The sequence below is a fragment of the Juglans regia genome, chromosome 15 (assembly GCF_001411555.2).
Source record: "Juglans regia cultivar Chandler chromosome 15, Walnut 2.0, whole genome shotgun sequence".
NCBI classification, from domain to species: domain Eukaryota; kingdom Viridiplantae; phylum Streptophyta; class Magnoliopsida; order Fagales; family Juglandaceae; genus Juglans; species Juglans regia.
The window spans coordinates 1,276,740-1,290,509 of NC_049915.1; the positions used below are offsets into that span (position 1 = coordinate 1,276,740).

General features: G+C 34.6%; 1 protein-coding gene across 2 annotated transcripts; it reads right to left on the bottom strand.

The window, feature by feature from the left end:
* Window positions 1-9,357: 9,357 nt before the first annotated feature.
* LOC109002561 (RNA-binding protein 2-like) lies at window positions 9,358-13,770 on the bottom strand. 2 transcript variants are annotated; one of them, XM_035685880.1, is made up of 6 exons: window positions 13,514-13,770; window positions 11,087-11,275; window positions 10,708-10,999; window positions 10,520-10,581; window positions 10,323-10,404; window positions 9,358-9,817 (listed from the first exon to the last, which is right to left on the bottom strand). In XM_035685880.1, the coding sequence occupies exons 1-6, from the start codon at window positions 13,586-13,588 to the stop codon at window positions 9,714-9,716; spliced, it is 804 nt and encodes a 267-aa protein (XP_035541773.1). In that variant the 5' UTR covers window positions 13,589-13,770; the 3' UTR covers window positions 9,358-9,713. The 2 variants fall into 2 exon arrangements, with proteins under 2 accessions (XP_035541773.1, XP_018835900.2); XM_018980355.2 differs by having other exon boundaries at window positions 11,087-11,223; window positions 13,514-13,768.

The window sequence follows — 13,770 nt, forward strand, 5'->3', positions numbered from 1 at the left end:
TTCAGTCGCTTTATATAGCTTTTATCTTTACCAAACCAAGGGACAGTACTTTCTTATCTTTTGAAAATTACCTCATAAATAGTATTTATTAATCTTTATAGGAAAACAATAGATCAAAAGTCAAGTCTGTCTAATATTGCTACGGACTACGTTAATAGTACTACTAGAATGTCTATGATTGATATATAAATTTATTATCAGTTGCGAAACCGTCAATTATCATCATCACTACTGTTTAATAATTTCGACCACCAACAACATTTATATATTTAAGCAAACCGCCATAATTGTTTTGACAATTTTCCATAAGTGTTTAAAGGGTGGCTCTACAGCTAGCGTTAGGGTTCTCCCTAATGTATTTGATGTGTTTTATTATTATTATTTTTTTAATTACTAAGTAAAAATATTAAAAAAATTTTAACAGGAGCTCTCAACGAGATGACCAGCATTTTCCATATTTAAAACTATGAAAATTTATTTACTGCCTTAATTATGTTCTTAATTGACCATATATCAGACCCAAAATCGCAATTCATTTCGAAGCAATGCTATATTTTTCTCAAGTTGAAAAAAGAGAAGCTTCACGAATGGATCCACAAACTTATAATTAATGAGCTAATTAGGAGGGGACTTTATCTTAAAAGTTAAAAAATCAACTTGGACTTTTGTGTTATATATATATATATATATATATATATATATATATAAATCGCAATTCATTTTGAAGCAATGTTATATTTTTCTAAAAAAAAAAAAAAGAATTGTCGAAAAAAGAGAAGCTTCGAGAATCGATCCACAAACACTAATGAGCTAATTAGGAGGGAACTTCATCTTAAAAGTTAAAAAATCAACTTGGACTTTTGTGTTTTTTATATATATATATATATATATATAAATAAAAGTGAGTTGTCATAAAATAACATTAATTTCACCTCTGAATAAAAATAAAAATAAAAAAACAGAGAGAAAAGTAAAAGGAAATAAAATATAGTACATGCGGCTCACGTTCCAATGAATTGTCTTTGATGTTTGGAGCAATGTTAAGTGGGCTCCTGGGTAGATTTTTTATGCATGTAAGAGGTTGCAAGCTAAGCAGGGAATAAAGTATTAATGGTGTGAACCTTTTGAACTTTGGCTTTTCTACTGCAATAATTCAAAGCATCATGCATCACTTCTTCTTTTATGTAATTTTCGATCCATAAATAACATCTTTTTTTCGTTTTTTTTTTTGTTCTTTTGTTGGGTAAGTAATTAAATCCGTAGATCAAAGCCGGCCGCCCAAACGACGGATGTACGTGGCTGCCTAACTTTCCATGATTTTTTGGGCACAAGGACCCCGGCGGCGCGACTTCTAACTCTCTCTCTCTCCCCCATTAATCTGATCGACTGTGTCATTTTCATGATATTGTTTATGCATGCATGACTGTAACTCAATTCTGCGGGCGCATGCAGTAATGATCTGCAGGATACAAATTATTATAAGTGCCCGTTTGCTTTTTCTTGTTTCAGCTTTCACTTTCTTTAATGTTTTCTTAGTGTTTAAAAATGATTACTATCATGAACAGATTAATATCGTATATATCTGCAGGTTTATTTTTCTTTCTTTCTTTTCAACTCGATCGTTAAAGTCCACTGCCTAAAATTACATGATATCAAAATTTGCGTCCATGAAACTCAGAAACGCATGCACCTGGATCGGACAGGCACATATATACATGATTATAAGGTTGGAATATATGAAAAGAAGAACTTATAATTTCAATAACTAAACCAGAAAAAAAAGTACTTCAGCAAATTCTAACTGCTGACCAGCTGTGTTCGATGCTGACGGCCTTTAATTATATTTTGGTTGATTGACTGAAGAAAAAGATGATATCGATCGAGAGATAGCTACTGTAATATTATTATAAACAGTAAGATCAGCTAGCAAGCTAGCTCCAATGGATGCCATAATAAGGCACTGCATTTTTTATTGCTAGATTATTCTTTCACACGTAGACAGACATGCAATGATGGGCTTGTCAATGCATGATGTCGGTCTCATTAAGATGAAAGTAAAAATCCTTATAAATAATCGAACTCATGAAGCGTAGAAAAATGGGTAATTTAAGGGCGGCAGCAATGATGTAAGTAGAGTAAAGAAGACTTCACCATCATACATAGGCTAGTACTGGTCGTACGTTTTGCATGTAGCCTTTGCACGTGGCATTGATCTTTGGTTTGTTCCTCTTGATCTCGCGCGCTGGTCTATATGTTCCAGAAAGCCGGAGTAGGTAAAGACTGGATCAAGGAAGTTATCCTTTTCGGTAAAAGAATGTAACTTGGATCTTTGACTGTTCGATCGACTTTCGATCCGAACCTGCAGACAGAATCGGAAAAGGCATGTGACAATTATATTACCAAACATCACGATACTTTTATTGTCTTTTTTTTGGCACATATATATATATATTAATATATACCTAATCTTGGACATCCCACATTGAAATTTATACAATTTTCAGTAGGCCTTGCCATCATCATGCCAGCAAACTCCAGAAGCAAATACTGTTTGCATCTAGATCTATCAATAGTTCATATTTTTCTAATTATTGAAAAACAAAAGGAACGAACCAGGATCGATTAACCAAATTAAAGGTACATGACATGTTGAAAATAAATAAAACCCTTTCGTTGAAAACTCAAAATCTGAAAACTTTTGCAGGGTAGGTGGCACTGGGAAGTCATGATTAATTGGTCTAGATCATCGATCCATCTCAGAGGCTGGCTGCAGGCCGCCTGATCATCATCATGATCAAGAGCTGGGTGGGGATTAAATATTTTCGTTTGTTTTTTACAGATCATGTGTCGACATTGAAATATCGGTCAATCCATGATCGGAAGAAATACAGTGATAATTGATCGTACAATGTTCACAAGTTTCATATCGTTGTTTAATGTCTGTCCCTACAAATTAAAGCATTACGAGTGTCTGTCTGTCTGCGTGAATATGTCTTTTGGCTTTGGTCTTGGAATACCAAATCGCTACACAACATAAGACATTATATATTGAATTATCATGTACTTGTTTTTCAATGAATCTTATCTTAAACCTTAGACCATATGCATCATACAACCTCGCTCAGACAAGTTGAAAATTATAATATATACAAACTAATTATACCAAATGTGAATGCATTATATGCCAGCCATTTTGATTAGAAAATTTGAAGCTAGCACATGGAAGCTCATCATCACACTTAATTAGACCGGTGCTAGCTAGTCAATATATATTTATAAATAGGAAGAAATTCACCGACAGTTCCATAAAATTAATTAACTGATCATTTAGTATATATAAATATTAATTAATTATCAATAATATATAATATTTCTTTTTATTTTCTGTCTTTTTGGGGTGAGAAAAATATCTCCTTCATGAACTCGAAAAGGATAGCGTGACAATGATATGTGGTTGTCAATAATTGAGGCGCACATCACGGGCAAAACAAATGATCATGATGGCCATTCTGCATACAAATATTCATGTTAATTAGGAAGCCTATGCGCCACAAGCAGATCCATACAGTTCTGAAGGGTTTTCTTTGAGTGCTTACTGATCATTAGTTTCTGATCTTGATCAGTATGTAACTTAGGGCATTTTGTTTTTTAGTTTTTGGGTCTACCAAAGCCACCAAACGTTATCTAATGTCATTATTGTCGACAGAGACTCTACAGGACTTTATCTTCCTTTTCAAATTATACGATGGATCGATGTGTCTACCACCAGGTGGCAGCGAGGCCAGCTCTGATCTCTCTCTCTCTCTCTCTCTCTCTCTCAATCTTGGCTGAAGAAAAGTCTTAAAATCAAATTGTTTGATTGAACATTCATACTTTTTTTTTTTCCTGTTTGTAATCAGAAAAGTTATTCGATATTAAGATAACATAAAATAATAATGGGTAGCTAGGCATATGCTTTTGACGATACCATGCAAGGATTGAAAGGTTGATGTAATATTAGTACTACTCATCATGGGGACCAGCAGATTAATCAAGATGTTGACCTCCTTTTGTTCCTATTTTAGATTCCAATTAGTGAGTGCATGAACATGGTCCCAAAGGCCAATGGAAAAGTACTATGCTAGAAAAGCAATTATATATGCTTTTGCTAATTAATTTTGTTAATTTTCTTTCTGTATTTGGCCTAAATTGATGACTACTTACATTAAAAATGTTGTTTCCATGGATGCATTTCAGATTTTTATCTTTTAATTTTGTTTTTCTTTCTGTATTTGGCCTAAATTGATGACTACTTACATTAAACATGTTGTTTCCATGGATGCATTTCAGATTTTTATCTTTTAATTTTGTTTTTCTCTCTGTATTTGGCCTAAATTGATGACTACTTACATGAAACATGTTTTTTACATGGATGCATTTCAGATTTTTACCTACAAAAGTTTGTAATTGATCCGCTAGAAAAATAATTATTTGTGGCCAGTTATTTACTATAAAAATAATCATATTTTACAAAAATTTTTGTACGTGTTCTCGTCATAAATAATTCATTATAAATAATCATTTTTTAACAGTACTGATCTCTAGTCATCATGCTCAATTAATCTATGAAAATCCAACTAGAGTTAATCGAATGTGAGTTTTAAAATCTGGATAGTTTGAAGGGCACGTTTTGGAGAACTTTCCTTCATAACGTACAATATACAAACCAAAATTTCTAAACAAAGGATAAAATCAATCCAAAACAAGAAACGAGAAAAAAGAGAAAGAAGAACAGCATCAATAAACCCCACGAATGTTACCCAATATATATTATTATAGCCTATTTAATTGCAAAACTTCCAGATTTATTTTTATTTTTCATAGTCTGTCTGCGATCTGCAAATTATTACTCGTCCAAGTAATTTTCGAATACAGTACTGCTCATGCATTGAGTTCAAAATTCAGAAAGATGACAAAGGAGGCAATTAATTAAAGGAAGCATAGAGAAGTTTCACCCACTACGCATGAAAAATGCTAAAGAGGTGCAGGAAGCTTCGTGATTGTACCTCAAGCAGCTAGCTAGGGTTTATTTTCCAAATCCGACATTTGCTCGACATGTTTTACTTTGAGAACGTGTTGGTGCTCTTCCATTTACCCAAGTTCCTGAATTAATATAACCAACATGTTTAACATGATATTAAATCGACCTGACTAGCTTGTTTCCAAACGTCGTCCGATGATATCCCAAATTTGTAGGTCTCAGACTCTCAGGTGATTCTGATCATCATGTTTTGCAGTTAATAATGTTGGCAGAGTTACGATATCAGTGGGATTGGCCTTTATCCAAGCTGTTTCGAACCCAATAATACTAGAGAACCAACACACATCCCAGTTTCAAGATATATCTAGCCATGTATCAGTTCTTTCTTGCATGCGATTTGGCATAAAATATTATCTTGGGAAAAAAGCTTATTGTTCACGACTAGTATTAGATATGGAAAATACTACTCCCACGGTCCCACCTACAAAACCCACCGACAAAACCCACCAATTGGGTTGTACTTAATGGTTAAAAGAAGAGTTTTTTTAATGAATTTGTAATTTTTTTGTATTTCTTAAAAATATTTAAAGTGGTTAAAAAAAAAAAATTGCCGTTTGGTGAGGGTTAATCTATATATCCTCTGTGCGTGTAGCAATATCACCCATTAGATATATATATATATATATATATAGCGATTTCGTGTTATCATGTCTATTGATCTCTTCATCAAAATATAAAAAAATATTGGAATAAAAAAATTAGAAACATTAATCGTATATATAATTATAAGAAAAATATTATTTTTGGACAATTTCGTAAAGACTGGTGCAAATCTGGCTAGCTAGCTATATGATCATGGTATTAGAGGATTGGCGCCATGAATCCTTGATCAGCTCTGGAACTTAATTAAATCACAAAGAAGACCTTATTTCTATAGGCAGGGACTAATAATATATATTATAGGTGGTGATCTGTAAAACAAATTAGGCTTAGCTTAGCTTGAGAATGACTGGAAAATTAGGGACTGTTCATGATATATATATATATATATGTATATAACCTAATTAGTAATACTATCATGATCTTCTTTTTCTTGTTTTGGTAATAATTAGCAATCCTGGTTGACGCAGCCAAGTTGGATTAACAACGTACGTCTTACCTATACCTACCTACTTGTTGATCAATGAATATTTGGCTAATTATAATATATATATATATAATTAAATACAAATTTAAACAACTTAATTGCTGGACAGCTTTACACTGAATTAGCAAATGCATGCAATGGGTCGGAGCCAAGCATCAAAGGACGAGTTAATTTATATATAATATGAATAATGAATATATATATATTAGCTAGACCTGCCACCTGCACCTAATTATTTATATATATATATGGACACGATGATCTTGCTGAATGCAAATAAGATTTGTTTGGCTTTCATTGACCAAATTAAAATACCTAATTCCCTCACCTAATTAATTAATTTGTTTTTTCATTCTGGCTAGCTTTTGCTTTAAGAGGGTCCCGTACGTACGTTCTTCTTCCTAGCTAGCTAGCTAGCAATATACATATATAAATATATATATATATATGTATATTATATCAGAGAAAGACTAATATATATGATCTAAGAACCATGCATGCATGCACCCAGCTGGGGTACAAGTTCATGCATGCATCGGCATCTTCTATCGATCCTTCCAGTACCAACTTGAAGTTTGAAAAATTCATGAGTTGGAAGCTGTTTGAACCAATAAATTCATGGAAATTAATTAATGTCAGATCTGGTCGATCATCATCTACAAACAATTCAGCTTTATATAATAACGTCCTGAACTTTTTTTTTTTATTATTATTTTTTTTTATGGATATTTTAACGGTAGAGAACGCTGACGAATTTGAGTCATAATCTAATTATCCCAATACTATTAAAAACAAAGTAAATATTAAACACGATGAGTAATATCATCTTTAATTAAAAACATCGTGCTCATATATAATTCTCTCTATGCAGCCAAGTCAAGTGATGTGAACATATATCTCCTTTTTTGGCTTATATATATACACGTACAAGTGAAAGCTATAGCCTGTACGAGCTCTTGTTTTTCCTCGAGCCATCATGCAGGGGGTAAAAAACTAGAGGGATCGAGGAGATGATCACAGATAAGGGATTGTAAAAATATCTTTTGCTTTTTTTCTGTGCATGCAATCATGCAAGTATTGTAGTACTATATATATATATATATATAGAGTCTATTAAAAGACATCACCTACCTTATCCTCATGATTTTCTTTCACTTTCCTCCTCAAAATTATCAACCATTGTCACCGACACACAAATACACCCAAAACAAATAAAGTAAAAGAAAAAAAGCCTGAGAATGATAATGAGCAACGTGTACAAATCATAATTTAATGGCATGAACGTACAAAACGTATAGGATCAGACTTGCTGAAAGCCTGAAAGTCAAGGATATATATGTGCTACATTGTCAAGATAACATACATATATACAACATATGCATGCATGCTGGTGATCAAGTACTACACATGACATGATGATGACCATGCATGCAGGTCGATCCAATATATATCATGCATGCATGCATGCATATATGCCTCTCCTGTTCCTTCATGGTTTTGATGTGTTTTAAGAAAAAATGTTGTTATGTTTCAATTGAATAAAGAAAGAACTAGCTAGCTAGCTAATAACCCAAAAGCACATGATAGGATTTCTATCGATCGATCTGCATAACAGATGACAATTCAATCAATTTTTGCATGTGATAATTTGAGGTGGCCGGGTTCATTAATTAAATTAGCAACTTAATTGAATCGAACTACCTACTGTGGCTTGGCAAGCTAGGCTCATTAAAACCCCTGGTACATGACCATATGGTAGGACGTGTCTCGATCATATATAAATATTATATATGGACCAATCTACCTTTTAGGTTGGAAAATTCAGAAGTTTATTTTTTTTTTAACTCCATGAATCAATAGTTGTTTTCTAATCAATTTTAATAAAATTCCAAAAGGCTTATTATCGTCTAGCTGAAAGACATTGATGGAGAGAATCTCAGATGCGAATTTCCTCTCATGTCCTGATCTCTCAATTTCTAATTTGTTTGTTTTCCATCAAGTATGTATGAACTTAATAGGCAGTACCATCCATTTCAATCCCAACTTTTCTCCAAAAATGGCTCGCGAGAAACCAATTCCAATCCAAACATTTTATATATATATATATATATATATATATATATATCAATCCAGAGAAAATAAAACAAACAAAATATAATAAATAATTTAATTTTTTCAGATTTTAAAATAAAAATAATATTTTAATAATATTTTATACAACTTTTAACTTTAATCTCAATTTTCTAACTTATATCATCTTTAACTTACTATTCAAATTGCTTGTGAGATGACTTTTTTCTTTTGAAAATGCTGCTGCCTCTCAAATTGTCTCTCGATATGCTGCCTGACCTTCTTTCATTCAAAACATCAAAAAATGATAAAAAAGAAAGACTTGGTGAATCCATTTTAATAAGGAAAATGACAGATTTCAATTAGGGCTGCCCACTTGGGATACAAATTGAAACCCTGTTGTTTTCCCGGAATCCAAGGCGAGTGCAATGACCGACACAATGCCCCATGTTAGGTTACATAGTAAAAAGCCTCTTTAAGAAAAAAAAAAAAGCAAAACAATAAACAATGTCAGAAGGGGTACATGGTCTGAACCCTGAAAGTTACAGCAGAATCTAAGGCCACCAACCAGCACAGCACAGATAGTTAATAAAATAAAATACAAGTCAGAGATGATAAAGTTTGGACTTTGAAGTGTCAGTCATAGCAAGAAAGTTCATAGCACCAGTTTCAGGACCACAATGGAGTTCAGGGTCAAAAGCGGTATATATATATATGAACATTTCTCGTTTATGAAAGGTATATGGGCCAGATCCACAATGGAGTTCAGGGTAAAATGGTTCTTAAACATGAACCAAAAGAGATCGTATGTTCAGTGGCCTGCACCTGAAATCCCATTTCCATTACCAAAAAACAATGTACAAATGAGGTCGTGTCGCATTAGCGAGCGCGCTCGCGCCCACACATGTATGGCCATTTGAATAGATCCCATCTTCAATTACCAAACAAGCAAGTAAATAAAGTTGAGCATTATCACATCTATGTTATTTCTCAAAATGACGAGGCAGATACCTCTGGCGAAACAAACGGTTCACAAATTCTAAGCTCCATATAACAAATACCACTTGAGTTTCACGCATGAGAACTCTATATGAATATGGGCATTTACACAACATAAAAATGAAGCATAAAATATTTCAAGTGTGATATTTGAATCTACCTCCATCATTCATAACCTTATAAATGCAGATGCTAATAAAATGTAGACAGATTCAAAGAGCTCTTGAGATAGAATTTAGCACGGAAATTCATCCTGAAGGTAATTATGGACATAACATACAAAATTCTATCCGTTAAATTGCATAAACAGGATTTCCTTCTCCGTCTTGCACCTCACAAGCACCTAATTTGTGTGGTCAGGATTGAGCAATTTAAATTGCATTTGTTTGTACATTGTATCATGGACAAGCACTTCCTACAGGAGGTGTCGCACCAATGTCAGCTGCATTAACCTAGGTATATCTATCTGAAGCCTGTTCACCTCTTACCACGAGAGCCAGAGCCAGACCTCGGACCTGGGTATCGTGAAAACTGCAGCCTCAAGTAACTTGAATCAGGATCATTATCATCCGTTTTATAACCTGTGCAATCCAAGTATATGGTCAGCATCTCCACATAGTTTAGATGGGTAGTTAATTGGCTAGCTATATCAAGCAATGAACATAATCCAACATTTTCATTGGTCGTGAGAACCCTAAGGGGAAGCACAAAGCAGAAATTTTGGATGATCAGTCACTTGACATAGATAGTTATCAGGAAGATAAATCAAGAAAGGAGCATGGTCCTACGCCTTTGTGGGAACCTCCTAATAGCTATCATTATTCCTAATTGTAATTTTGATGAAAATTACTATTTATAACATTTAGTGGCAAATAACTCGAAACCACACACAACACTATGAATAACACAAAATATTACCATTCTGAGAACTTACAAATATATGAATAAATAAGCACAGAACATACATTATCACTGTATTTTGCTAATTGCCAAATGAATTTCACAAAATATCACAATTATAACAAGATAAAGTCTAATTTTCAGAACAATGATAACTTCAAGCACAAGGAAAGGCAAACCAATCACCTTGCAAGGCGCTCATGGCAGTTGCTGCACAGGCTGGATTTACAAAGTCCACAAAACAAAGGATAAGAGGATCTCCACCCCGCTGCATTATGAATGACTCAGTTTATATTAAAGAAGTCACCCTACCTATTAGTCACAACGGCATAACAAACCAAGTCTAAGCAGCCCAAATGGAAACTAATTCAAGGTCCACTTACGTGTTTGGATTCTTTGGTTACAAGTCTCACTTCTTTATATCCAACGAAAGGGCGGAAAATATCTGAAGGTCAGCTAAAGGAAATGTGAAGAACAAAAGTTTCCTTAAATCAAGGTTGATGAAACGATTTTGAAGGAGGAACAAAGATCGATGTAATAAATTGACAGTATCACACCAAACAAAGGATACGAGCTACCTCCCTCTTTTTGCTGTCAGGAGGAAGTCCTTCAACATATAAAGTGCTGGAAGCATCTGGAGGTAGAGGCTGTGTTTCACGTCCAGGCCTAGTTGCATCCAAGGGAAGCTGATTACCAATACCAACATTTCGACCATTTGGTGCAAGATCAGGACCAACAATCCCAGTGTGACCCAACACAGCAGGATCAGCCATTGCAGGACCAGGCATTCCACCACCAGAGACCCTTCCCAATCCAACTCCACGAAGTGTACTGGCTTCCCCAGAAGTAAAGGATGAAAGTTGCTTCAAAAGCAATTATGATGAACTTTTAGTACACATAAAGATTCACAAAAGGAAAAATAAGCACAGGCTAAGGCGCTGTGAGGTTACCGCACTCTGAAGATAGCGATCGTAAGCTGATCCAATTGATTTTGTGTCCTTTACTGCATGAGGGCCACCACGATCATCATCTCGCACTAGATAGTTTGGCATCTCATGAGCTGAAGGCAACACAGAAGGCGCAAGTTCTACAACATTTGAAAATACAGATGAAGGAAGTTCTGAAATTGAACTGCTTGTCTGACACAAGATGCAGATATACAACTCATCACATAACTGCACATTTTTACCACAATCATAACTGGTAGAATCGCTTATCACAATTGGACATGTCTCAGTATTGCAAATGGTATGATTACTGATATCCAACCCCATCCTTTGTCTAAATTAAAACCAACAGGAATGGCTACCCAATATATTTTTCCACACCATCATTAACATTCCAACTGTAAGAGGGCTTTTTATGGGTAACTGTAAAGGGATTATTAAAGAGACCAAACATCAAAACTTATGTTCGTTAATTTGTGTGCGTCATGCATATCCATAAAAAAACTGATCACAAAATGTTGTCCCTCGAAAATAATGCCTTTAAGCTTTTAATACTCCAGCACGAAAATACATTTAACTATTCATAAAAAAATAAATTATACATGAAAATATGTGGGGTCATCACTTGTCAAGGAAAATAGATTTAGACGAAACATACGGTGAAATGATGCAGGTAGCCTTCAATCACACCTTACATCGCTACATTAGCATATCTGACCAAACTTCCAAATATCACACATTTAAACAGCAATCGAAGAGGAGAACTCAGAAAGTAGGTTAAAGCACTTCTCGTTTTTGCAAAAACATGGGGTCTCCAGCAGCAAGGATATTTTATTAGGCACAAAACAACAGAGAGGCAGGACCAAAAATCCGAAACAAAAAATATAAATTATTAAATTAAAAATCAAGTAAGTTTCACTTAAAAGGCTGGGAATCATATTTGAGCCAATAGACCCGCAGAAAACAGTGTTTTCCATAGGCCAGCAGCTTACATTGTGGCATATTCTGTGGAACCAATTAGAAGAAAATAAGAAAAGAAACCAAGTCGATCATATTCTGGGGACTGCATAGAGAACTTAATTTCTATTTCCTTTAAATGATATAACATCTATAAAGAATTTCATGGGTAAAAAGATCTAATCCGTGTACAAACTAAGTCTAAAACTGAGATAAGCCCTCACAGAAAGTTAACTTTAAAAGCCAAAGAAGATAAAAGTAGAAGAGAAACAGCCAACAGTATTAGGAGCTTGACTATTCCTCTGTGGAGCACAAACTATTAGCTAGTAGTTCTAGTGAGTAAAGTGTATGACAATTTAAATACATAAAACCTTAAAAGAATTCTCAACTTGACCAAGAACATAGTAGTATTGAACACTTGAATATTTATGAAAACAAAATGTATTGAACACTTGAATGTGTCAATATTTTACCTTTCCCGTCCTAAATGCCAGCCACCAAACCAAATGTGTTGGGTTTGTGGAGCCTGGTTTGTTGGTGTGTCGGCCTGATTTGATGAACCGACCCCACAAGGATGCGATATGGTTTTTTGGCAGATTTTTAAGGAGGCTTGGGCCAATAATTTTGTAGGCATTGTTTGTGATCAGAGGAAGCACTAGGCAGAAAGTTCGCTCGATGTACTCGAGCAAAGCTTTGGCAGAGAGTTCGCTCGAGTCTCGCTCAAGCGAATGTTGGACAGAGAGTTTACTCAAGGTGCGCTCAACACTTCGCTCAAGCAAATAACGCAGAAAAGTGAAAATTAGGATTTCCGCTATGTGACACAATAAATATATACTTCATGAACAGTATAATAACTTCTGAGGTTCTGAACAGTGAAATTTTGCCCCGAAGTGTATTTTTCCGAATCACATTAATTTTGTGTTGTTTAATTTTGATTTGCTTGAGTTTGCTTTTGTTTTTCGGTCATCATTTTCACAACAAAATGTTCTCTATGAATCTTACTCTTCGGAAAAGTGCCATAAATGTTTTGGACAAGTAAACAACAGTTTTAATATGAAATGCAAAAGGCATAGACCAAGTACAGAAGTATACAAGAAAAACACAGCTAGAATAGGAAAAAAAGATAAAAGTTCTATACATTTCACTGTGACATATTAGAGGAAGAAGAAACAGAAACAGAACATAACAGATAAGTACCACCAATGAGCATCGAGAAACAAATGTCAACCAAAGTTTTGCAGCACATGAGGACTCGAACCGAACGTAATTCAAAAAGAGATTTTAACTTCAAATTCAAACGCATTAAGAAACAATTTCATCATACATGGAGAGATTGTTTGCATGCTTTCACACTAGAAATGCTAAAGCGATTAGAAATCATAATCCCAATATTTTCTAACACAACACACTAGTCAAAAGATCCATACTGACACTGCAACTGGTATTAAATGAAAAAGAAAGACGGGGGCGGACCGTAGTCAGTGCGAGGCCGTTTAAGCAAACTGACCGAGGGGAGAAGATGCTGCTGCTGCCGACTCCAGTACCCATCCGCCATCTCCGATTCCAAAACCCTAATTAAATTTGGAAAGGAGCGTGGAGTTCGGGGGAGTGAAGAAAAACCCTAGCTGCAAATGCAGGAAGCCCAGGCGCTCTGGGTTCCGGAGTTTTGTCCTTGAATTTGATGGGGCGATCAAGGCAAACTTGAATTTGAGAAGGAAAATGATAAAGCT

Coding starts and splice junctions, on each gene's coding strand:
- LOC109002561 (XM_035685880.1), bottom strand. CDS start 13,588: ATGGGTACTGGAGTCGGCAGCAGCAGCATCTTCTCCCCTCGGTCAGTT. Junction 11,276..13,513: donor ACGGCCTCGCACTGACTACG/GTCCGCCCCCGT, acceptor ATCTTGTGTCAG/ACAAGCAGTTCAATTTCAGA. Junction 11,000..11,086: donor ATCGCTATCTTCAGAGTGCG/GTAACCTCACAG, acceptor TTGCTTTTGAAG/CAACTTTCATCCTTTACTTC.